The following is a 25,863-nucleotide window of genomic DNA, read 5'->3' on the forward strand; positions in this document are numbered from 1 at the left end:
TTTTGGTGGTATTTTATCACTTCTGGGGTTTTTATTTTTTGTGATATAAACAAAAAAAGACAGAAAATTAAAAAAAACAACTATACTTTTTACTTTCGATTATAAAAATATCCAATAAACTCAAATTTCGTCATAAATTTAGGCCAAAATGTATTTTGCTATATGTTGTTGGTAAAAAGGAAATCCCAATAGGTATAGATTAATTGGTTTGTGCGAAAGTTATAAAAATATCCAATAAACTCAAATTTTGTCATAAATTTAGGCCAAAATGTATTTTGCTATGTGTTATTGGTAAACAAAATCCCAATAGGTATAGATTAATTGGTTTGTGTGAAAGTTATATTGTCTACAAATGGTGGTATAGATATTGGAATTTATGCCTTTTTTTTGCTATACGGCACTGCGCTAGTTTACCTGACAATTGCAAGGTCATGCAATACTGTACATAAATGAAATTTATGTCCTTTTTTTCACACAAATAGAGCTTTTTGTGGTATTTGACCACCTCTGGGGTTTTTAGCGCTATAAACAAAAAAAAAGATATTTTCTCATTTCTGTCATAAATATATTTAAAAAATCTAATTTTATCATAAATTTAGGTCAAAATGTATTTTGCTACATATCTTTGGTAAAAAAAATCCCAATAACTGCGTATTAATTGGTTTGTGTGAAAGTTATGTGGGCACCCATGATCTCTCCATTGGTATATGTGCGCCTACTATGGAAGTTCTATTAATAGTTCCTACTATGGAACTATTGAAATTTTAGAGTTAGGGCCACTGTATACAGAGGACCCTTGATGCACGACTGTGGCTTACGTCCTGGTTGTTGGACTCCATGAATTTTGGACTTCATGAATTTTCACAAATTTGTTACGATGCCCAAAAGCTTAAAACTAAATGTTTTTGTTCTATGCACATGCCCATTACATGCTTGACACTGATGATCCGTATGGAGTGGGTATATGCTGTCTGACCTACGTTTGGAGGCTGTGGAGGAGGCTGGAGCGGTTGCCATTTGATCATATTTGTGCCTTATTTGACCACTCTATATCATGATGGTCAAATTTATCTGGTAAGCCTCCCTTGAGCATTGAGTGGGATGACACTTGTTGCACTTGGATGTATCTGATCACCATATTAATTGAAGATATATAACTACACTTAAGGATATTTTACACTGAGTGGGGTGATATGTGCTGCACTTGGACATATATGACCATCCTAGTGTTTGAAAACATATGAATGTATTCAAGGACTTTTCACAGTGTCCTTTTGCACTGGGACTTATTTATTCCTTTCACAGTGTTATTTTTGCTTTTTTTGCTTTTTATTATATCAATTAAGTTATTATATAGTATTCACATATTTACAGCAGCACTTTTGGGGTCCTGAACGCGGGTAGACTGCCAAAGTCTCTCACATGTGGTATCCCCATACTCGGGAGAAGTAGCAGAATGTATTTTGGGGAGTAATTCCACATATACCCATGGCATGTGTGAGCAATATATCATTTAAGTGACAACTTTGTCATTTTCCAAAAACTTGTGGTAAAAAAAAAAATTCTTCTATTGACTCAGCATGCCTCTCAGCTAATAGTTTGGGGTGTCTACTTTACAAAAAGGGGTCATTTGGAGGGGGTCACTCTTCTAATCACCTGAAGACCAAGCCTTTTCTGACACCTTTTGTTCACATGAAAAAAAATCAGTATTTTTTGCTAGGAAATTACTTTGAACTCCCAAACATTATATATTTTTTAAAGCAGACACCCTAGTGAATAAAATGGTGGGAGCTGCAATTTTTTACTTTACATATTAGTCAACCAGTGTTTTTTCAGACACAGCGGATCACCGATCCACAGAAAGAACCGAAGATGTTGGCTCGGTCATGTGATCAGCTGTGTCCAATCACAGCTGATCACATGTAAACAGGGAAATGCCAATCATCGGCATTTCTCTCCCCACGAGCTGTCACACTGACATCTCGAGAGGAGAGGAAAGCCGGTAAACGGCATTCCTCGGAGGGGACATGTACACAGATCATCAGAACACTGATGATCAGTTTGCCCTGATGATCTGTGTAGCCCCAGCAGCACCACCTGTCAGTGTCCATCAGTGCCAGCTCTCAGTGCTCATCCATGCCACCTGCCAGTGCCCATCAGTGCCACATTTCAGTGCCCATCAGTGCCACATCAATGCCACATATCAGTGCCCATCTAAGCTGCCTTTCAGTGTCACCCATCAGTGCCAGTCAGTGCCGCCTATCAATGCCAGTCAGTGCCGCCTATCAGTGTGTATCAGTGCCCGTCAGTGCTGCCTATCAGTGCCTCCTAACAGCGCCAGTCAGTGCCAGTCAGTGCCGCATATCAGTGCCATATATCAGTGCCACCTATCAGTGCCATATATGAGTGCTGCCTTTCAGTGCCCATCAGTGATGTCTGTCAATGCCCATCAGTGCCACCTACCCGTGCCTCCTCATCAGTGCCCATCAGTGCCACCTATCAGTGTCCATCAGTGCAGCCTATCAGTGCCCATCACTACAGCCTGATTAGCGCATGCCAGTGAAGGAGAAAAATCACTTATTTACAAAATTTTATAACAAAAACTAAGAAAAAACTTTTTTTTTCAAAATTTTCAGTGGTTTTTGGTTTAAGAAAAAATAAAAAACCCAGAGGGGATTAAATACCACCAAAATGAAGCTCTATCTGTCACAAAAAATGATAAAAATTTCATAGGAGTACAGTGCCGCAATTGTCATTCAAAGTGCAACAGCGCTGAAAGCTGGAAATTGGCCTGGGCAGGAAGGGGGTATAAGTGCCCTGTAGGCTAGTGGTTAAATAGATACCAAACATAACATGCTTTAAAACTGCACCGTGCAATGGCGACAAACTGCATACATTTTTAATATCCATAGTCGATGCTTTAAAAGCCTTTACAGGCTACCATTTTAGATTTACACAGGAGGTCTAGTGCTAGAATCACTGCCCTCGATTTGACATTCGTGGAGATACCTCACATGCATGGTGCAACCGCTGTTTACATACCGCCACTGGGTCAACGTTTGCACACACAGTTGCACGCATGGGGGAGGGGTGAGGGTGCTTTTTTTATTTTTTTGGGGGGGTTAGTTATTTTGATTTTTTTTTATTCATTTTACCCTGTCCCTTTAATTTTTTTTTTGACCACTTTTATTGCTATCACAGGGAATGTAAATATCCCCTGTGACTGCAAAAGGCATTGATAGGTATTCTTTTTTGAGAAATCTGGGGTCTATTAGACTCTAGATATCTCCTCTGCCCTTACATCATCTGATCTCATCAAGATCAGTGTAATCAGATGCTTTCCTAATTTAAAAATGGCGGTGTTTATAGCCTGCGAAACTGAAGTGATGAAATGCTCGTAGCTTCCGATTTCTTAGACTATAGAGATGATTGGCACCATTCCGGTCTCCAATCAGCTCTATGGTCATCTGGTAGAAACACCGGTTGCATTCTCAGGTTCCCCCAATGGCACGGCACTGCTCGAGAAAGCCATGGAAGGCAGCAGAGGGCATCTTCTCCCGCTGCTTGTAAAAGAAATCCTGCAGCTAATCAGCCATTAGAATTGTTTTTACATGAAAGTTGATCGCCGGCTGAAAAAAATTATACCAGGATATGCCTGCAGCTTCAGGCATCATCCTGGTATAACCACTCAAAGTGCAATGATATACCAGTACATCACTGGTCCTTGTTGGGTATATATGCCATGTTCTTTTTTTTATGCAGCCTGTGGGCTGAATGCAAAAAAGAGAAGAAATGTTTGCAACAAAAACTGTGTGGTATGCCCACTATTAGACTATACCGCTCTGCATCCATCCATTTCTAATGGCGGGCACACATTCCTCTATTCACATCAATCAATGTGGATGAAGAAATCACTGCCAAAAAAAATTATAAAATATATATGCCGAAGCATAGGGGCCATCCACCCACTGGCCAACCCAGGCCCCCATGCTTGGGCATATATGCTCTTTTTTAACTGTGGATGAAAAATCTCATCCAACAGCACTGCACACACTTGCTTATGTATATTCTGAGAGCAAGACCCTGTTGCTGTCAAAATAAATAGATTAGTGCTGCAACGGAATGGCATTCCTGCAAAGAAAACAGCAATGGTTAACAATAAAACAGTAACTCAATAGAACAACTTTTTAAATTGAAATATGTACCAAAAAATATTATAAAAGATATATGCCAAAGCATATATCCATCCACTTGCCACCCCAGGACCCCATGCTTGGACATATATGCTCTTTTTTTAACTGCGGATGAAAAATCTCATCCAACAGCACTGCACACACTTACTCCTGCAAATAAAACAGCAATGGTTAACAATAAAACAGTAACTCAAAAAAACAGTAACAGTAAAACTGTAACAGTAAAACAGTTACATAGTTAGTCTGGCTGAAAAAAGACAAAAGTCCATCCAGTTCAACCATTTAAAAAAAAAAGTTATAATCCTATACCCACAGTTGATCCAGAGGAAGGCACAAAAAAACCCATGAAAGCATGATCCAATTTGCTCCTGCAGGGATAAAAAAATTCCTTCCTGATACCCTGAGAAGCAATTTGAAATTCCCTGGATCAATTTTACCTATAAATGTTAGTATCCATTTATATTCTTTGTATCTAGGAAAGAATCCAGGCCTTTTTTAAAGCAATCCACGGATCTGGCCAGAACCAACTCTTGAGGGAGTCTATTCCACATGTTCACAGCTCTCACTGTGAAGAAACCTTTCCATATTTGGAGATTAAATTTCTTTTCCTTCAGATATAGAAAGTGTCCACTTGTCCTTTGTGATGACCTCAGGGTGAATAACTATACACCAAGTTCACTATATGAACCACTGATGTATTTATACATTTTGATCATATCCCCCCTTAATCTCTTCTCCTCAAGAGAGAATAAATTCAGTTCTTCTAATCTTTCCTCATAGCTGAGCTCCTACATGCCTCTTATGAGTATGGTTGCCCTTCTCTGTACTTTCTCCAGTTTCCCAATGTTCTTTTTGTGAATTGGTGCCCAAAACTGAACTGCACTGAACTGAACTGTACAGTAACTCGAAAACAATAAAACAACTATTTGTGTTTTTTTAATTGTTCAATTTGTTTTTTTTTTTACTTTAATCCAGATGGTAGGGTCTCTTAAAATGCGATAGCCAGTTTTCTGAATACCTAACATCTTTTGAGACCCTGGGTATATACTGTATGTGCCCTAGACTGTGCCATGCTGTACCCTATACTAATAGTCCTATACTAATAGTGTATGGTAGGGACAGAAGCAGTCCTTGAGGCAGAGACCAGAGGACAAAAAAAGCAGGTGTCACGCCTAATTCCGTGACTGCTACAGACATGACATCTTTTTTGGGGTACCAGGAATGGAATCAGCAAAATGCCTGTCATGCAGCCAGCTAACTGCATTTGGGTTGGGGGGTTGGACCATAGCATTTTCTGGATACAAAAGGCCATGATGATCTCTTTCTGGAATTTTAGGAAGTATCCAGTATGTCCAGTTGCTTTGTAAAGCACAAAAGCGTTATATAGAGCCAAGTGAACTAAATAAACAGACACTTTTTTGTATCAAAGTCTGGCTTTTCGGGAAACTAAGTACGGCTTCATCATCTGGTCATTGAAGTCCACTCCTCCCATGTTAAGGTTATAGTCGTGGACACAGATGGGCTTCTCAACAACACCAGCTGCTGTGGGAATTTGGATGGTCATTTTTATCTGCGTGAATGGAAGACAGGACGAAAACATCCTGCATCCTGTTTGTCCTTCCACTTCACTGCGAGCAATTCATAATTTCTCAAGCAGGCTTTTTCCCCTTCTTAAGACGGGTATTTACAAGCAGTTGGGGGAAACCCCAGTGATTATGTTGCATGGGGCCACTTGCCCCAACTCCAAGATTGTACAAATGTCTAAATAGTGGCACGCTTGAAAAAAAGTGTCCATGTATAAGTAGTAAAACCCATATGGAAAAAGTATAACACCAAGTCCCAAACTATCTTGCTACTGCTCCCCATGTAGTCTGGGCATCCGGGGGCTCCACGTGACTATCTTTTCTCTCCTAAATCAAAAACTTACATATATAGCCTGTTGCCCTCTCAGAGGTCTTATACATCTTGACCCCATATCTGGCACGCTTGCTGGGGAGAAATTCTTTGAATACAGGGCAGCCAGAAAAACACAGATGTTTTGCTGGGGACTATAGATATCTGCAAATTTTTGGTTAAGGTGATTTACAAGGGTCTGAATTTTGTGGAGCTGGTCAAATTCAAGGTCACCCCGAGGATGACAGAGTGTATTGTCGATGAAATGCATAAATTGCATTATATTCTCATATTCATATCTATGCCTGGCCATGGCAGCAGAGAACATGGGCATATGATGAATTGGGTCTGTGGACCAATACAACCGCAATTCATTTTTTTTAGTAATGCCCATGTTGAGGGTTAGACCCATAATGACTTTGAAATTCGAAAACTGTAATAGGTTTCCATGCAAATGGTCTGGCAAGGTTTGAATTTGGGTTGGCGGTGATAAACTGTTGTGCATATAAATCAAGGGGAGTAGTTAAATTTGCTGTTTCCACTTGAATTCCAGGTTGGGCAGTGAATAGGGGAAGTATGGGTGCTGCAGAATTTGTGGGCTGCCAATCAGGATTTGCAAGCACATCCGGAACGACATTATGGGCTGTACGGACCTGTGTGCAAATTCTTAGTGGCTGTGGGACACTACTTGTGCTTGCCATCACACCAGATTGTACTGCACTTATGGGACTGGCCACGGCACCAAGTGATACTGCAGTCCTGGTATGTATAAGACCAGGATGTACAAGGCCACTGGTGCTTAGCAGTTCACCAGAAGGTAGAGCGGCACTAGTACTGGCACTCTGCTACATATGAAATCATCATGCAATTGTACCACTTCAGCAACCTGGAAACAGGGTCGGGTGTGCCTGACCTTAGCAGGCACCTGTACTCCATCAGCTGAGCTATCTGTCAGGGTGCCGCTTCTGTCCTACAGATTCCTATTCTGAGGCAGATTCTGTCAGTGAGGTTTCCCCTTCGCTCTCCTCTGACATGCTCAGAATCCTATTGTCAGGGATGCGGGTGTGACCAGAAGTGTGTGGACTGACACAGGGAAACGCAAGCTTCAGATATGGTATAAATAAGACAATTTATTAGGACTAACAATACAAACATAAACGCAGTGCACCAAACCCCAAGCTAACACAAATACATACAACAAGGTGAAATAAACCTAAACCTAAACTGATACAGATACACAGGTACATACACATATAGAGCACAACGTAGTCAGGCAGGCCGGGTCGATAACTATCGGGCAGGTAGGTACAGGAGCAGGCGGAGAGTAGTCAAGTCACGAGCCGGGTACAGCAACTAACGGACAGGTAGGTACAGGGGGTCAGGCAGAGAATGGTCAGGGTCACAAGCCAGGGATCAAACAGGAGAAGTCAGCAGAGGTCAGGATCAGGCAGGGTCGGCAACAAGTCAGGCAGAAACAGGAACAGGAATGCAGGTTACAAGATACAGGGGCCCATGGAAAAACACACACCAAGGCACAGACTGCAGGTCTGGCCATCCCTTAAATACACTACCTGCAATCAGCCCCAGGTGATGGCTAATTGCCGAAGTGAACCTCTGGTTGTTGAGAGCACCCGCTGGCCAGCCCTGGTACTGCAGCCCACAAGGCAGGTGAGTCCCACCACTATTGGCAAGTCCATTCCTGACCCCTATAGGCCTCTTCACTAGAGTACCTTTTGTTGGACATTTTGTCCACTAAATTTATAGGTACCTAGTGCGACTCACAGGACAAAGAGCACCTGGCTGTCAGGGACTGCTTGAACCGCTACAAAAATAAAAAATTTACCTGCAGGTGCTAACAGAGATCAAACCTGATTCTGCAAACACTGCAGTTTTGTGTGCATTGTATCAAGTGACAGTGATCTACTGACACTGCATTTTCTGGGGGAGAAAGGGGGTGTTAAGCATAGGGGCTAAACACAGGTGCTGGCAGGTGCTGGAGCTGATCCCACTAACTCTACATTTTTGGGGACACTATACTATTGTGAACTCTGGTATAGTGCTGATCTGATCAAAGATATTGATCCGTTCAGTCATTATACTAACAATGGAGGTTTATTGTGTATGTGAGCGTGTTCCTGACAATCAAGAGGTTAAATGTAACGACTGTAGTGGCGGGCAATCTGATGCTATCTGGGAGGAACATTAACTGACTCTAACGATATCTGAAGTCGCCAGAGAGAGAAGATTGCCTCATTTGATGTGTGATAGGCCAGGGATCAATCAGCAGATCCAGACCGAACATCACTGGACTGAATTTGTTGATTGATCTCTTGGGCACCGGATCATGGCAGACACGAGTATATATGTGAATTTGCACAGAGAGCCCGCCCTGTAATAGTATTACTGCTATAAGGCAGACTTTAAGTGGTTAATGAACAAACTAAATAAAAAACAAACAAAAAAGTTTAAGTAGTAATGGTTACAAAGGGAGGAGCCTGAACATGTGCCGAGCGGAAGATCAATGTGAGATTTCCCGGCACCAGGAGCCTCCAATGTCCCGTCAGATAAAGAAAGAAATCCCTGAGGAGCTGCTGCTGAGACCTACCTATGTGCGGGTACAGTCCCCCTTGAAGGAGTGTGTGTCCTGCGGACCCTGCCATGTTGGGTTGAGCGATGGAGGGAGACGGAGCTGAGGTAGAGGAGGAGAGCAGAGATCCCTGGCAGCTGGAAGGAGCTGAATGGATGCCGAGTGGTCACGTGACCCGCCGCAAGGGAATACTGGGAGGTGAGAGAAGCTAACCGCCGTGGAGGAGTGAGGGAAGCCTCAGGTCTCCCCTCTCTTTTACCGGACTGTAGCTGTTGCTGCCGAGACCTCTGGAGACATACTGAGGGAGCCCCCCCCCCTGAAGGCTCCTGTCATCTGGAGGGAATACTGAAGCTAGCAACCATCCCCCCCAGGAGAGAGCATCGGAAGCTGTCTCACTCGGAGTGGAGGAAGAAGGAGCTAAGAGAGTGATTGACAGCAGCAGACTATCCCTGGGAATGACTAATATCAGCCAAAATATAGAAGATTATTATTATTATTATTATTATTCAGTATTTATAAAGCGCCAATAGTTCGCTCAGCGCTGTACATTACAAAGGGGGACAGAACATGTGACAGAACAATACCAATACAATGCAAAACATGAGGGGATCGAGGGCCCTGCTCTTTCAAGCTTACAATCTAGGAGGGAGGGGATGGTGGCACAGGAGGAGATAGCTGTGGGGGATGGAGTGGTAGGAAGAGTGGAGGAGGTCGGCAAGTTAGCAGGGGGCGGGGTAGGCTTCCCTGAAGAGATGGGTTTTCAGGGTGCGCCTAAAGGAGAGGAGAGTAGGTGATAATCTGATGGGTTGGGGCAGGGAGTTCCAGAGGATGGGTGACACCCTGGAGAAGTCCTGGAGGCGGGCATGGGAGGAGGAGACCAGGGAACTAGAGAGAAGGAGGTCTTGTGAGGAGCGGAGTGTGCGTGCTGGGCGGTACTTGGATATTAGGTCAGTGATGTAGTTCGGGGCAGTATGGTGGACAGCTTTGTACGTCAGTGTTAGGATTTTGAATTTGATCCGTTGCGCAATCGGAAGCCAGTGGAGGGATTGGCAGAGGGGGGTGGCGGAAACGGAGCGGTTGGAAAGGTGAATGAGTCTGGCAGCCGTATTCAGGATGGACTGAAGCGGGGATAGCCAGCGGCGAGGCAGGCCAGTGAGGAGGGAGTTGCAGTAGTCGAGTCGCGATATGATGAGGGAGTGGATGAGCTGTTTAGTGGTTTCTGGAGTTAGGAACGTGCGGATTTTGGCGATGTTGCGGAGGTGGAGTCTGCATGAGTTTGTTAAAGAGTGGACTTGGGGCTGGAAGGATAGGTTGGAGTCCAAAATGACACCAAGTACTCTGGCCTGCGGGGCGGGTTTGATGGTGGCGTTGTTGGACATGATGGAGAAGTCAATGGGGGGTGGTGTCCGGGCTGGAGGGAAGACAAGAAACTCGGTTTTGGAGAGGTTCAGTTTAAGGAAGTGGAGCGACATCCAGTCTGATATGTCGCTCAACAGGTGTGTGATTCGGGCGGAGACCGAGGGGGTGAGGTGGGGGGTTGAGAGATAGATTTGTGTGTCGTCGGCATAGAGGTGGTAGTTGAAGCCGTGAGAGTGTATGAGTTGGCCAAGGGAGGAGGTGTAGATGGAGAAGAGAAGGGGCCCGAGGACAGAGCCTTGGGGGACCCCAACAGAGAGGGGGAGTGAGAGGGAGGTGGTGGCATTATAGGTAACGCTGAAAGAGCGTTGTGACAGGTAGGATGAGAGCCAGGAGAGAGCAGAATCTCTGAGGCCGAGGGAGTGTAGTTTTTTGAGGAGGAGGGGGTGGTCGACTGTGTCAAAGGCCGCAGAGAGGTCAAGGAGTAGGAGCACTGAATAGTGGCCATTAGCTTTGGCGGTTAGCAGGTCGTTGGAGAGTTTGAGTAAGGCGGTTTCGGTGGAGTGTAGGGGACGGAAGCCGGACTGTAGGGGATCGAGGAGGTTGGAGATATAGAAAAAATAGTGGATTCGGAGAACGTCGAAGAACAAGAGAAGACCTCACAATTGCCCACTAACATAGAAATAGCAGAAATGTTTAAAGGACTAGAAAGATCCATAAAACAGGAAATGGTGAAATACACAAAGATTTGGGGCAGGTACTATCAAGGGTGGAAGAGACGGAAGAAAAATTGGATAAACATGCCCAAGTTATACTGAATTTAGAAAAACAGATGACGGAAATGAGAAAAGATTAGAGGAATCTGCTATATAAATTGGACGACCAGGAGAATAGGGATCGAAGATGTAATATAAGGATACGATGTCTGCCAGAGATCTCTCTAGGAGAAGATTTGATGGAAACAATAGGAAAAATGCTTGATATAGTAATGGACAGAACTGCAACAGAGCCTCTTAAATTGATAGAGTATATAGAATTGGAAGATTCCAGCAAGAAGGTAGAAAGGAAGATCCGAGAGATGTGATTGTTCAATTCCATTACTATCGAGATAAAGAAGAGCTTTGGAAGAGGATAAAAGGAAGAGCAGCAATAAAATATGGCGAAGTAAATCTACATATGCTGACTTAGCAGTGGAAACTTTAACAAGAACGAGAACATTGAAACCATTACTAGAACAAATGAGAAAGCAGAACGTTCGATACAGCTGGGGATTCCCAGCATGCCTAATCGAATGGAAAAACGGTCGTTCAGCAAGACTGAGATTCCCAGAAGATTTGAGAGACTTTTGTGAGAGTCTTGAGTTGCAGAAAATAGTTATTCCTGGTTGGGAGGAAGGGGAGAGGGAGATGGGAGGTATAGAAAAAGAGGGGTGGCAGGTAGCTCCTAGAGGGAATAGATAGTAGAAATAATAATGGGAGGAAAGGAGGAGAAAGAGGGGTAGGTGTAATATTTTTTTTTCTTCTCTCCCGCTCTCCCCCTTCTGCCCCCTCATCCCCACACCTGTTTCTGTGGGGGGGGGGGAGAGAGAGGGGAGGGGGGAATTTTTTTTTTCACCCCTCTCTTGCCTCTCCTCTGGTTCCTAGCGTAAGGTGGGACATTGGAGATGGGACAGGCAAACTGGAGAGGTGTGCAGGGTCTGAGCTCCACCTTAAGGTTGAATCAATGGTGGGATTAGGACCACAAATGATTCATAGGCAATTTACAAGCCTAAAAGAGGTTAGGGAGGGTTATGAGCGGGGTAAAGGGTGGGGAAGGAGTAGGGGGGTAGGGGTAAGTTTTGTGCTTTGAGTGAAGGATAGAGGTAAACTAAGCATGAAGTGACCTATAATGTTAAGGGGTTAAATAGTCCAGGGAAAAGGTATAATATTCTAAGAGAACTTCAACAAAAATGTACTGCAGTGGTGTTTATACAGGAAACACATTTAGTGCAGGAAACAAATGTGAAGATATACTCCAGATACTATCCAACTTGGTATTATGCAGACTCCCCGACCAAACGTGCTAAGGGTGTGGCAATAGGTCTGGCTAGAAATATAAGGTTTAAGTTGGAAGAAAAGATGGAGGACCCGGAGGGGCATTTCCTGTTCAAAAACGGGTAAATAGAATGTACATTACCAAACATTTATTGCCTTAATAAAAAACCCGAGGTTTATTTAAAAAATACTCTGAGGAAGCTATTGGACTTTAAAAAAGGCAAAATAATTGTGGCAGATTTTAATTTTTGCATGGATCCTCAGATAGATATGATGTCATGTCTGCAGAGAGAGGGAAGTAGGGCCTTGAAAACTATAAGGAGAATGTCAACTTGTAGATATCTGGAGAATTAAATATCTGAAAGATAGGGATTATACTCTCATGCACATGAGACGTATTCAAGGTTAGATTATATAATGTTGGACCATAGACTCGTGGAGTCCCTGGTTAAAGTAAACATAGAAGCCATAACAATATCGGATCATGCACCTGTCACAATGAAGTTAATATGGGGAAGAGAGCAAAATAAGTTAAACACTTGGAAATTAAATGATATACTCCTTCAGGATCAGGAGACGGAACAGAGGATAAAAAAAGAAATAGATCACTATTTTGAAAGAAATAAGACTGAAGGAGTGTCAGTGGCAACGGTGTGGGAAGCCCATATGGCCTATATTAGAGGAGTTTTGATAGCGATTGGAGTGAGGAAAAAAAAGAAAGAAAAGAGAAAATAAATACGCTTCTTAGGGATCTGTGTGAATTAAAACAGAAACATAAAAAGAGAATAACAAAAGAGATTGAGCAGAGTATGTTAGATAAACGAGAAGAACTAAGCACTTTACTGGAGGAAGAAAGGAGGAGAGCTTTTAATAGGGTGATAAGTGAGAGATACTGCTGGGGACATAGACCAGGGAAATATTTAATGAGAGCACAGGGAAAAAAGAAAACTAGGAATTATATAGAGAATATAGGCTATAAGAATGGAGAATTAGTATATTCAACTAAGGAGATTGCAAAAGGTTTTAAAAAATACTGTAGTAAGTTATGTAATATCACTCCCCATAGGACTATAAGAGAAGAAGAAAGGAAAAAAACAGATATACCTAAAAGAGGAGGGATTACCCAAATTAAGAGAAGAATAGTTAATATTTCTTGAAAAACCAATAACGCAGGAGGAAATTCAGGTAGCATTGAAGAGTACAACAGCAGGGAAAAGCCCGGGACCTCATGGGTATACTGTGAGATACTATAAAAAGTGTAAAAATCAATTAATACCCAAGTTGAAGATATATATGAACGCATTGGGAGGAGAGATGAAAATGAGGGAGGAGTCCTTGCAAGCTCATGTTACAATCATACAGAAAGAAGGAAAAGACGGTACTTAGTGCTCTATTTATAGACCGATATCGCTTTTCAACACAGATACTAAACTATATGCAAAAGTTATGGTAAATAGGTTGAAAGACTTAATACCAGATTGGATTCATATGGATCAGGTGGGGTTTGTCCCAGGGAGGGAAGGTAGGGACAATGGATTGAGATCTTTACTTCTTATCCAAAGAAGCAAGAGAGAGAAACCCCCGCATTGTTACTAGCCGTGGATGCAGAAAAGGCGTTTGATAGGTTAAACTGGGAGTATATACTAGATACATTGGAAGTCTTGGGGATAGGTCCCAGAATGAGAGAATGGATAAGGAAGCTATATAGTCAACCCTCGGCTGTAATAAAGGTAAATGGAGAGCTATCAGAGTTCTTCAGGATGTATAATGGGACACGACAGGGATGCCCACTGTCACCTTTACTGTTTGTTCTGTCCCTGGAATCTCTCCTAGCAACGATAAGGAAAAATATAGACAAAGGGATTTGGATAGGAGAGACAGAGCATAAGGTAGCAGCATATGCTGATGATATGCTGTTTTATGTGGGTAACCCAAGGATAACATTGCCTAACCTAATGAAAACACTGAAGGAGTATGGTGAATTGTCAAACTTAAAAATTAATTCAACTAAAACTGAGATCTTAAATGTTAACCTTCCAATTAAAGAGAAAAAAAAATTTACAATGAGAATTTCACTTTTCCTGGAAGGAAAAAGAACAAAAATATCTGGAAATAAATTTAACCACATCCCCAAAGAATTTGTATAGAGCAAACTACATCCCATTAATAAACAAGATAAAAGATGAATTAAGAAAATTAGGGACAAGCGCTCTATCTTGGATAGGGCGAATACATTTGATAAAAATGGTAATTGTCCCAAAAATTCTGTATAAATTCCACATGATGCCTATAAAGCTTCCAGGAATGTATTTTGGAATAATTTAAAGAATGCTAACAAGATATATCTGGGGAAATAAAAAAACCTAGAATAAGCTATGAAGTTCTATGTAGAGATAAAGCTAATGGGTGACTGGGTGTTCCAGATTTTAAGAGATATTATAACTCAGTAATGTTAGCACAAATTTTTGATTGGACACATAATGCAATGGGGAAACGTTGGATAAATATAGAAAATACACTAAGTGAGACACATTTGAATAGGATAATATGGTTGCCACCACCCTATCGTAAGTTGGCAGAAAGCACAAGTATATATACACAAAATGTTTTAAAAATTTGGGCTATAGTTCACAAAGAAAATGAGATGGGAATTTAATTCTACGCTGATGCCTATAGTGGACACAGACTTTTTTCCACCTGGAAAAGAAAGTATTGTGGGGAAATGGATAAAGAAAGGAGATGCACAATTAAGGGACATAATGAAGGGGGAAGAAATATGTTCCTTTCTGGAACTGAAAAATAGGAATGAGTTGTTTGCTAGATTGGATGAGTGGCGATATTTTCAATTAAAACAGTTTGTAGGAAAGCTCCCTGACCTCTAAAGACAAAAGCTGAGTGGAACCCATTTGAACAATTACGTAGTACACGGGGGGGATGGGAAACATGGGACTTCTAGAATTTATAAAATTCTCACTAGAATGACAGGTGTCACTGGGCCTTTGTATATGGAGAAATGGGAAAAGGAATTAGGTGTATTACTAGATGAGAAAAAAAGAAAGATTTATAGATTAACACATGGGACTGCAAAATATGAAGGTGGTGGAAATTAACTATAAATGTTTAGGTGGTATATTACACCGAGTGTAGCACATAGACAATGCATAGATAATTCACCTTTGTGTTGGCATGGATGTAGGATAAGGGGCACAATGGCACATATCTGGTGGGAGTGTCCTAGAATTCAAGAGTATTGTGAGGGAATAATTCACCAGATTAAGGAGATAACGGGGATAAAAATTTCAAAAGACCCAGTGACATGTCTTCTGCATGGAACTGAGCATACAGTGGAGAAATTTAAAAACTTAGGGTTATTTTATTATATAAATGCAGAAAAGGGTTTGATACCCAAATTCTGGAAAGAACAAGAGGCACCAAAAATAAAGGATTGGATAGGAAGGGTGGACGATATATATAGCATGGAAGGACTATATCATATAGATGAAGATAAAATAGAGAGATTCCATAAAAGGTGGGAAAAATGGGATGATTTTAAGAAATCAAATCAATATGCAGAAATGTAAGAAATAGAGGGTATCCCAAGGACTTCCATGTTAAGTGAAGAACGTGGAGCTATAAAAAAAAAAGGGAAAAGAGAGAAGAAATAGAGACTAGGGAGGGGGAGGGAGTGAGGGGGTAGGGATGGGTTTTTTGTATGGGGGTAGATAAAATTGCATATGGATTGTGTATTTAAATGTTAATAATGACTTAATGAATAAGAGAGCTGATTATTTTTATTGTATGAAACAGCTGAAATTTGAAAAAAACTAATAAAATATTATAATAAAAAATAGTAATGGTTACAAAATTAGAAATAAACAAATCAGCAAGAAAATAGTAAAGGGAGAAGGGGTTAAATTGGAACAGATAAACAAGAGTAGATAAGAAAGTAACAATGTCACTTTTGTAACTCTCATCTAAACAGTGTTTATAAAGATGGTGGGTGGTTTGCTGTTGGATCTTTTGTGCTTGTTTTGTTTCAATGTTTGTTGTTTACATCTGTAATTATTTGAAATTAAACCGGTGTAAAATTGTGTTGGTTGATAAAGAAGGGTAATAATAATTGCAACAATAATCAAAGTAGGGGTTTGCCTGTGTATATCATTTGACCTCTCACTGTCCTAATCTAAAACAATTTATGAATTCAGCTGTTTCTAGTTATTTCTTTGCAATATTCTTATTCTGTGTGTTGTAAAACAGAGAGAATAACAATGTTAACAATTTTACTACATGGCCTCTAGTAATTTTCTTTGTTCAATTTTAGGCTTTCTTTACTGATGATTATGTGCATCAACATCCTGAAGATTGGGAGAAGCTGAGCAAACTGAAAGATCTTATTGCTTGGCAGGTATAGTATGTTTTGCATCTCCAGATCAGTTTTAAAAAATTACACTGGATGTAAATTGAAGATCCTACTTACTGTATCTTCTTCATGCTTTCACACTTTATATCCCCCACTAAAGGGTGTGCATTCTATAATGTCTATATATGATCATTCTGTAGGCTCTGCTATTATAACTTTACTTCTGGAATGCAAACATTTTCAACTGTGTAGCAAAAGACTTCCTAGCCCACTCCTCCACTATGATGTCATTGAAATTGAAAATGGTCACAAATTATTCAGTAAGAAAAATTATTATAAAATATGTAAAAAAGGAAATCAGGATTGAAAAAAATCAAAATGAATGACAGGTTGTTAAAGAAAGTAAGACAGACGCAAAAAAAATCTTAACTACAATAGCAAAAAGATCAGGCAGAGTGGCCCCGCTGTGCCAGATCACGTACATGTTCATGATCTGTCATTTCCGGGTAGGGGCACTTGCATGCGTGTCCACTGCCCCGTTTGTGCTGTCATTTACTGTGGCATTAGCAGATCAGCAGGTCCAGGGCAATGATTTGTGTGGGACCTGCTGATCAGCTTAGCAAATGACAGTTCAGAGCCTTGTGTTTACTAACAACAGAGATCAGCAATGTGGTTGTTTTTGTCTGCCTGAAAATCAGTTAACCTTTTGATTGCCCCTAGAGCACAGGTGTCAAACTGGCGGCCCTCCAGTTGTTGTCAAACTATAAGTTCCATGAGGCATTGCAAGATTGACAGTTACAAACATGACTTCTAAAGGCAGAGGCATGATGGGACTTGTACTTTCACAAAAGCTGGAGGGCCGCCAGTTTGACACCCCTGCCCTAGATGTTAACCCCATCCCAGCCAGTGCCATTAGTACAGTGACAGTGTAAATGATCCTCACTGATCACTAGAGATGTCAGTGTCATTCAGTCAGCTCCCACCCAGCGTCAGTTAGTGTCAGATTGCCCACCACACTATCACAGTCGCATTATAAGTCACTGATCACCACCATTACTAGTAAAAAAAAAAAGAAATTCTGATATACAGTATATATACCATCATTTATACACTATAACTTTTGCACAAACCAATTAATATACACTTATTGGGATTTTTTTTACCAAAGACATGTAGCAGAATACGTTTTGGCCAAAATGTATGAAGAAATTAGTTTTTTTTATTTTTTCATTGGATATCTTTTATAACAGAAAATAGAGAATATAATTTGTAATCAAAATTTTCAGTTATTTTTTAATTTATATAATATAAAAACAGCAGTGATCAAATACCACCAAAAGAAAGCTCTTGGTGTGAAAAAAATGATATAATTTTCAAGTAGGTACAGTGTTGCATGACCATGCAATTGCCAGTTAAAGTAGCGCTGTGCCGAATAGCAAAAAAAATTCCCTGGTCATGAAGGTGATAATGGGTTTAATTTACTTAAGGAAAAAAAACTGCACTTTGTAAAGTGCAGTTGCACACTGTAGGAGCAGTTTCTCCAGAACTTGGTATATGAGGTAAAGCTATACTTTGCAAAGAATACTCAATCTCATGCAAGGAAAATAAAAACACAACTTTTTTGCCTGCACATGATTGGATGATGGAAATCAGCAGAGCTTCTATTCATCTACTAAGCTCTGGAGCAACTGCTGTTGCAGACTGCAGCTGTACTTTGCAAAATGCACAGTCTATTTGCCTTTAGTAAATTAACCCCCAAATCTTCCGGAACTGAAGTGGTTAAACCACATTTGCTACAGGGTTTCCCAAACAAACAGTTCATTCAGGCATGTTTGTAAACTAGCTGAAGGAAAAGAACATTGGAACATTACATCAAACTAGCAGGAAAAAAAGTTCAAAAAGCATTATTTTCCTGGATGGTAGTTAATGCTTGGAATAGACTTCCAGCAGAGGTAATAAGCCAGTCAACAGTAAATGGATTCAAACATGCTTGGGACAAACATAGATCTATGCTCAGATAAATAAATAATTAAAATAGGGCAGACTTAATGGACCACTTGATCTTTTTTCTGCTTTCACTCATTTATGGTTATATTGTAAATGACCAGTGCCATAATTTCTTTCTATTGGTTAGACTCAAATTACTTTTTTAACTACTTGCCCTCCACCCTATAGCAGAAGTACTGCTACACGGCAGCATGGCTGTGCAAAATCATGTGTGTATACTGATTTTCATTTCCAGGTAGGGATAACGAGATTGTGCGTGCCCTACTCGTGCCACTATTGGCAGCTGAAGATGTCAATCACTGGGTCCCATCTGGCTATTCCCGGAGAGGGGAGAGATCAGTGTGTAAACAACACAGATCTCTCTCCTGTCAGCATGGATATGCTAGTTTATATCTTTCTGCACAGCAGAGAGATACAAAGCAGCATATCTCCCCAGTAAAACACAGCACACAACGTGAAACACACACAGCACACAGTTAACCCTTTGATTGCCCCATTTGTTAACCCCTTCCTGTCCAGTGTCATTAGTACAGTGTCACTGCTTTTTATTAGCACTGATCACTGTATTAGTGTCACTGGGGATGTCAGTGGCTGTTAGTCAGTTCCCAAACAGTGTCAGAATGCCCGCCACAGTCCAGCTATAAGTCTCTGTTCACCGCCATTACCAGTATAAAAAAAAAATTCCAGTATATACTGTATATATATATATATATATATATATATATATATATATACCTCAATTTGTAGACACTATAACATTTACGTAAACCAATTATTATACACTTATTGGGATTTTTTTTAGCAAAGACATGTAGCAAAATACATTTTGGCCTAAATTTATGAAGAAATTCGATTTTCTTAAATTTTTTCATTGGATATGTTTTATGGCAAAAAGATAAAACTATTGTTTTAATTTTCAAAGTTGTTGGCCTTTTTTGTTTATAGCACAAACAATAAAAAATGCAAAGGTGATCAAATACCACCAAAAGAAAACTCTATATGTGGGGAAAGAACCCATAAATTTCATTTATGTACAGCTTTGCATGACCGTGCCACTGTCAGTTAAAGTAACTCAGCGCCGTATTGCAAAAAATGGCTTGGTCAGGAAGGGGGTAAATTCTCTGGAGGGCAAGTGGTTAACCTAACTATGTAACTAGTGTATGTTGTGGGCACATTTTAACCACTTGCCCTCCTGAGGATTTACCCCCCTTAATGACCAGGCCTCTTTTTGCTACTCGGCGCTGCACTAATTCAACTGATAATTGCGCAGTCATGCAATGCTGCACCCAAACTAAATTTATGTCCTTTTTTTCACACAAATAGAGCTTTCTTTCGGTGGGATTTGATCACCTGTGCGCTTTTTATTTTTCACGCTATAAACAAAAAAAGACCAAAAATTTTGAAGAAAAACAATATTTTTTACTTTCAGCTATAAAAAATATATAGTAAACTCAAAGTTAGTTATAAATTTAGGCCAAAATGTATTCTGCTACATGTTTTTGGTAAAAAAAAATCCCAATAAGTGTATATTGATTGCTTTGTGTGAAAGTTATAGCGTCTACAAACTATGGTATAGATACTGCAATTTACGCCATTGTTTCGCTATACAGCGCTGCGCTAGTTTAACGAACAATTGCGCGGTCATGCAATACGGTACATAAATGAAATTTACATCCTTTTTTCCCACAAATTGAGCTTTCTTTTGGTGGTATTTGATCGCCTGTGCGTTTTTTATTTTTTGTGCTATAAAAAAAAGGCTGACAATTTTGAGGAAAAAAAAACAATATTTTGGAGTTTTTGCTATAAAACATGTCCAGTAAAAAAAAATGTAAAATCAAATTTAGTCATATATTTCTGCCAAAATGCATTCTGTCTTTGCTAAAAAAAAAACCCCAATACGTGTAAATTAATTGGTTTACGTAAAAGTTATAGCGTTTACAAATGGCGGGAAAGATACTGGGATTCTTAATTTTTTTTTATACTAATAATGGCGGTGATCAGCGACTTATGGCTGCGATCAGTGACTTATGGCGGCGATCAACGACTTACGGCGGGACTGCGGCGGACATTCTGACACTGGGGAGGAATTGACTTGGGGTCACTGACATCCCCAGTGACACCAATACAGTGATCAGTGCAAAAAAAAAACCACTGACACTGTACTAATGGCACTGGGGAGGAAGGGGTTAACTTTATTATTCAGTGAAAGGGTTAACTGTGTGAGGGGAGTGTTTTACTAGGGGGCGGGGGTGTGTTCTGCAGGGAGACACACTGATCCGGACAGATAAACTCTTCTGTCCCGATCAGCATGTCAGGAGCTGTCAGGGAACTGACAGAGAGCAGAGCTACTGCAGCCCTGCTCTCTGTCAGTGATTGCCGCTAATCGCCGGGACACAGCCAGTAACGATCGGCTGTGACCCGGCGACTGACATCCGTGATCGGCGGGACAGGTAGGGCGGCGGCATGCCTCGCGTGCGCCCCCTACCTGTTTTGAAAACACACGTTTTAAAACATGGTTTTGCCCAGCCGTGCCGCCCTGCCGCCGTATTTCTACAGTGGCTGGCTGGCATGTGGTTAATATAGCTAATATATTGGGAAACCTAACTGTTTAAACCTATGGAAGAATTTATATGTATAGATTAGTGAACAGTCAAAAACTGCCATTTCTCTCAGCCTTTGGAAATAATACCACTGGTTGGGCTTAGATAAACCACTTTATTGTTGAGTAAAATTTATTTTATTTGTAGCATCCCTTTACTACTGAAATAAGGTTCTATAAATATTCACTAGTATGCTTATTTTGTGCAACTAATATTTCTTCCAAAGGGTCGTGGGCTTTGCTCACTGTGTATGACCATAACACTGGGACTCTTTTCTGAAAATGGGTCATTGGACTGTGTGAATATATTTGTCATGTTAGATTTCTGCTTAAAATTTTCTTTTTGTTTTATGGAGACATTTAAACTCATAAAGATCAAATGTCAAATAATCACAAACATGTAAATATTAACCATTATGTCAGATACACAATTATATAATGGAAAATTGTTTTATTTTGTTATTATCTGAAAATGAGAATAATCACTGCTGCACCATTCTGTGTAATTTAGACACCCCTGCTTGGTGCTGGAATACGAATACATGAGAAAAGGGTGACTGAGGATCTTCGCCCGTTCCATGATCGAATGGAGGAGTGTTTTAAAAGTCTGAAAATGAAGGTTGAAAAGCAATACGGTGTGAGAGAACTGGTATGAGTCCATCTAACTGGATATTTATGCAGCATTTTCAGTCTCTATATAAATGTAAATAAACAATGTAGCGCTACTCACTAACTAAAGATACATAAGTATATACATCCACAAATAATAAAGTACCACACTGTATAAATAAATCAGTGTAAATATCTACAAATAATACAGTGACACTGTGTACAAATCAGTGAAGTAAATATTACTCACTCCGTGCCAACATAAGTATAAATAAGTGAAATCATGCATATATTATTTAATTAATATAATACCACAAATTCATGTGATATACAAAAAAAAATAAGTGTTAAGTGTCAGCTCATTCCTTTTTCATAGTGACATGACCCTTCAGTACCACCTGGAGCATCTCCTTTACTTTCTAATTGAAAGTAAATACAATCCCTGTGCCCCCATTCAGTGCAATATCTAGAATCAGCAATCTATTAGCAAGCTTGCAAAGCAGATTAGCTCTATTTGTAATTTATTGAGTTGGGGAGACATGCTTGAGTATTTCCTCATCAGTGAGTGATGTCAGATATTATTACTGATTATTGTGACATTTCAGCAGATAAGGCATAAGTGTATTTAAAGCAAAACTGCAGTTTTTTTAAATGAAGACAACACAAAAGAAATAGTCCAGGAAACAAAAAAGAAAGAAAAAATGATTTCACTGCAGTACTCAAATTTTATCCGCAGTTGTCCCCCTTAGTAATTGAATTCTGTCATCAGACTGAGGGGTGAAAGTCAGCAAGTGTCATTTAATGCATTTGCTCTGACCCCAGGCTGCCATGGGCCAGTCACCTGGGGTGGCGGTATAACTCCAGCTTAGACGTAGTGTAATACTACACTGAACAGTGTTTACATATTAATACATGAGCATTGTTTAGTGCAACAGTAAGCACCACCCACCATAGGGGAAGGCAAGGATATAATGCTGAATGAGCGGGTTTAATTTATGAAAGTTCCTGAAGGAATAATTGATTTCAACAATCTGTGCTGACTCTATAGCAGATTCTGAATTTGCAGGATTAGGGAAATAAAAGGAGACTATAACTGGTTGTTCAGGGTGGCAAAAATTGTCTGAAACAATTCTTCCATTAGACTCTTCCATAAAATAGATATATTATACTTTTGTGGTAAATCTAAGATCACACAAATATTTTGCAGCCTGACATTGATGATGGACGAGTGGGCAGGCCAAGATCCATGCTAAGATCTTATCGACAGATGTCTGTTATTTCCATGTCCTCAGTTGGATCTGAATGCAGCACTCCAAACAAGACAGAAAGGTTAGTCCAAATTCTGGCACTAAGCTACAGGCATCTGGCCTTGAGCACTTGGCTTCTGTATGATAAACTTCGGGTTCAGCCTGATTCACAAGAGTCATTAGCAAAAATGATTGGGCAGGGAACATATCACATAATGCTTACAGACACCTATAGTTATATCAAATTACCACTCAAACCATAAATTATGTTTTTCTGTAAGCCATAAAAGTTAAGACAAAGGGGAGATTTTCTAAAACTGGTGCACTCAGAATCTAGTGCAGCTGTGCATGGTAGCCATTAAGCTTCTAACCTTCAGCTTGGTCTATTAAGCTTTGACAATAAAACCTGAAAGCTGAGTGGTTTCTATGCAGAGCTGCACCAGATTTTGCACTCTCCAATTTTAGTAAATAACCCCCCAAACTGTCTCATGCTCCTGGCCAACCATGGTTTTGCACACACATGTTTGCATTTCGATATCCATGGCAAACTGTGGCTGAGCACATAAAGTATTATACACTGCCCACATTAAGGAAAGGTATGGCAATTACACATCGGCCTCTCCTGTTGACATTACATCATCATGTGTGTGTTGTTCACTAAAATTTGGTTCATTTATTCCACTTAACAAATCTGAGGTTGTACTTACTTTATCTGTCTATTCTCTGAATTGTATTTATTTTGGGCTATATTTTTTTCACTAATCAGGATGTTTATTACTTGATCTGCCCTTGTGTTGATTTAAAACACTTTTTGGGGAGACCCTATATGTTGGACAGACATGTATTCAGCAACATTGGGACATTGCTTTTTGAAAGGTAAAAGAAAAAGTACGGGTCCTGGTCTGCTAAGAGAAGGTAGGGTCCACACAATTGCTGCACTCTATTCTTTAGACAAAGGTGATATTTTCAAGGGGAAATTTGCACTTACACAACTATGAGTGGCCTATTGTTTTAAAGAATCACAGGAGACCATATTTATTGACTTGCATGCTTCCATACCCCAGAAGAGAGTAAAAGTGTATAAAGAAGATCAGCAAATAATTACTGCTCTTTTTTAAAAAAAACTATATAAATATACATAGTTTAGTAACATTATATTCAGTTGTGTCCCCATTTTCAGGTTTGAGCCATATTCGCAAATGAGCTGCAAATATATATGAGAGATGTTACACATCCTGGCCATTTGTGGCCCTCCATACTCCCTTCAGGAAGCTATTGAATAATATGGGCTCAGACTAATAGGTTGCTTTTTCTCTACAGCTTCAGTGAACTGTCAAAGCAAGGTTATTATTAAGTGGGACTTTTAAGAATAATTGATGAGGAGTACTAGTTTTTGGTTTTAGAATTCATTTTTTATTTTAACTATGTATTTTGACTGTATGCTGCTATGCAGAGGACAGTGATGTCAAACTAATGTTTAAAATAAAATACATTTATACAGGGCTTTTTTTCTGGCAGGAATGTGGGGGAACTCAGTCACCTGCAGCACTGAACACATGTAATGGCAAGGGGTGTTGGGGTATGCTGGAGAGTCTATTGATGCTGGCTGTTGGAGGATCTATTGTCACTGGAGGGAAGATATATTTGTGTGGGGGTCTACTGTTGTTGGGGGGTCTTATGTGGTTTGGGGGGGCCAGTTATTGCGGGGAGAGATCTACTGGGAGATATGTTGTTGCTGCTGGGGTGGTATTTTGTTGTGGTGGGTTTATTGTTGCTGGGGGAGTCTATTGTTGATGGGGAGATCTATTGCTTCTGGGTGGTATTTTGTTGTCGCAGCCCATTGTTGCTATGGGGGTCTATTGTTGTGGGGGTCAATCTATTGTTGCTGGGGGTCTATTGTTATCAGTAAAAATTCCATACAAACTACTTAGCATAACAAAATGCTACTTGGTTCTCTATTCTTTAAAAGGGCAGTACTGGGAGGTGGGCAGGGGGTGACCAAGTGACGGTGCTCAGAGGTAGGTAGGGGCAGAGGCAAGGAGTTATTCCAAAACAGCTTGGTAACATCATACAAGGAATTGCAGTAGAGTGTAGGTAAGCCTGAACCGTGGGACAAAAAAAGAGGTATTTAACGACACAACATTAAAAATATTATCACACCCACATAATAGACACATCCCCTACCCCACTTTCAAACAAATATTAAAACGTTTTTAAAATACTAGCAATATTTTTTAGGTTTGTTAAACATGACAAATGTTTTTTAAAAGTTAGAGATCAACACTAGTGAGGCATGCAATGATATAACAATCATTATATGGGTGAAATAAATTACAATCAACAAGCAGACATTTCTATCCAAATATAGCATACTATTTAAATGACAAACTCTAAGGATGGGGGAAGGGATGACAGATGCTAATTTCTCAATACTTTAGAGTGTAATTCAACTAACATTTACATTTGAAAAAAACACAAATCTGCTATTATGTCACTATTTTACTCCTTTATATGAGATAGCTGTTGGGCATGCTATTCACTGTTTGGCGTAAACTTGACTGGCGATAAATGGGATGGTGCTAATGCAACACTTATGTAGCCAAACAGGTCTGATGCATGTATGTTTGCAGAAAAAAATGTGTTTTCTTTTTTATACACCCTCAGACACAGAGCATCTTCAAATTCATAACTATAGGGTTATGCTGGCATCTTCAGATGATTGGACTTTTTGTGTAAGGTGCATTCTTGGCTCCGTCTTAACCAGGATATGGTATGCCCAAATCCTCAGATGGCGGGGGACACAGTTTTGCACACTTTGAATGTGGTTCGTGCCATCAGGTGTTACCTGTACCTGTGTGTTACCTGTACTCAACTGCTGCTATTTGAAAGTTGGATTCCCTCTTTGTGCTTCTTGATGGTCCAAAGGAGGGTCAATCAGCTTCCAATTTTATCATTTTTCAGGCTTATCTCCTAAAGGTT

General features: G+C 40.2%; 1 protein-coding gene across 1 annotated transcript in view; it reads left to right on the plus strand.

Annotated features, from left to right (window-relative positions):
* The window catches only part of LOC149437111 (dedicator of cytokinesis protein 2-like), a gene marked incomplete at its 5' end in the record, with an annotated part of 102,499 nt that overhangs the window by 59,074 nt on the left and 17,562 nt on the right, over positions 1-25,863 (plus strand). Inside the window, 3 exons of the mRNA XM_089661111.1 lie at positions 16,384-16,467; positions 21,540-21,677; positions 22,845-22,966. Of these exons, the coding sequence (XP_089517237.1) occupies positions 16,384-16,467; positions 21,540-21,677; positions 22,845-22,966 (344 nt within the window). The remainder of the gene's footprint in view (positions 1-16,383; positions 16,468-21,539; positions 21,678-22,844; positions 22,967-25,863) is intronic.

The sequence above is a fragment of the Staurois parvus genome, unplaced genomic scaffold, assembly GCF_062004578.1.
Source record: "Staurois parvus isolate SC_StPar_1 unplaced genomic scaffold, SC_StPar_1.0 ptg001314l, whole genome shotgun sequence".
Taxonomy (NCBI): domain Eukaryota; kingdom Metazoa; phylum Chordata; class Amphibia; order Anura; family Ranidae; genus Staurois; species Staurois parvus.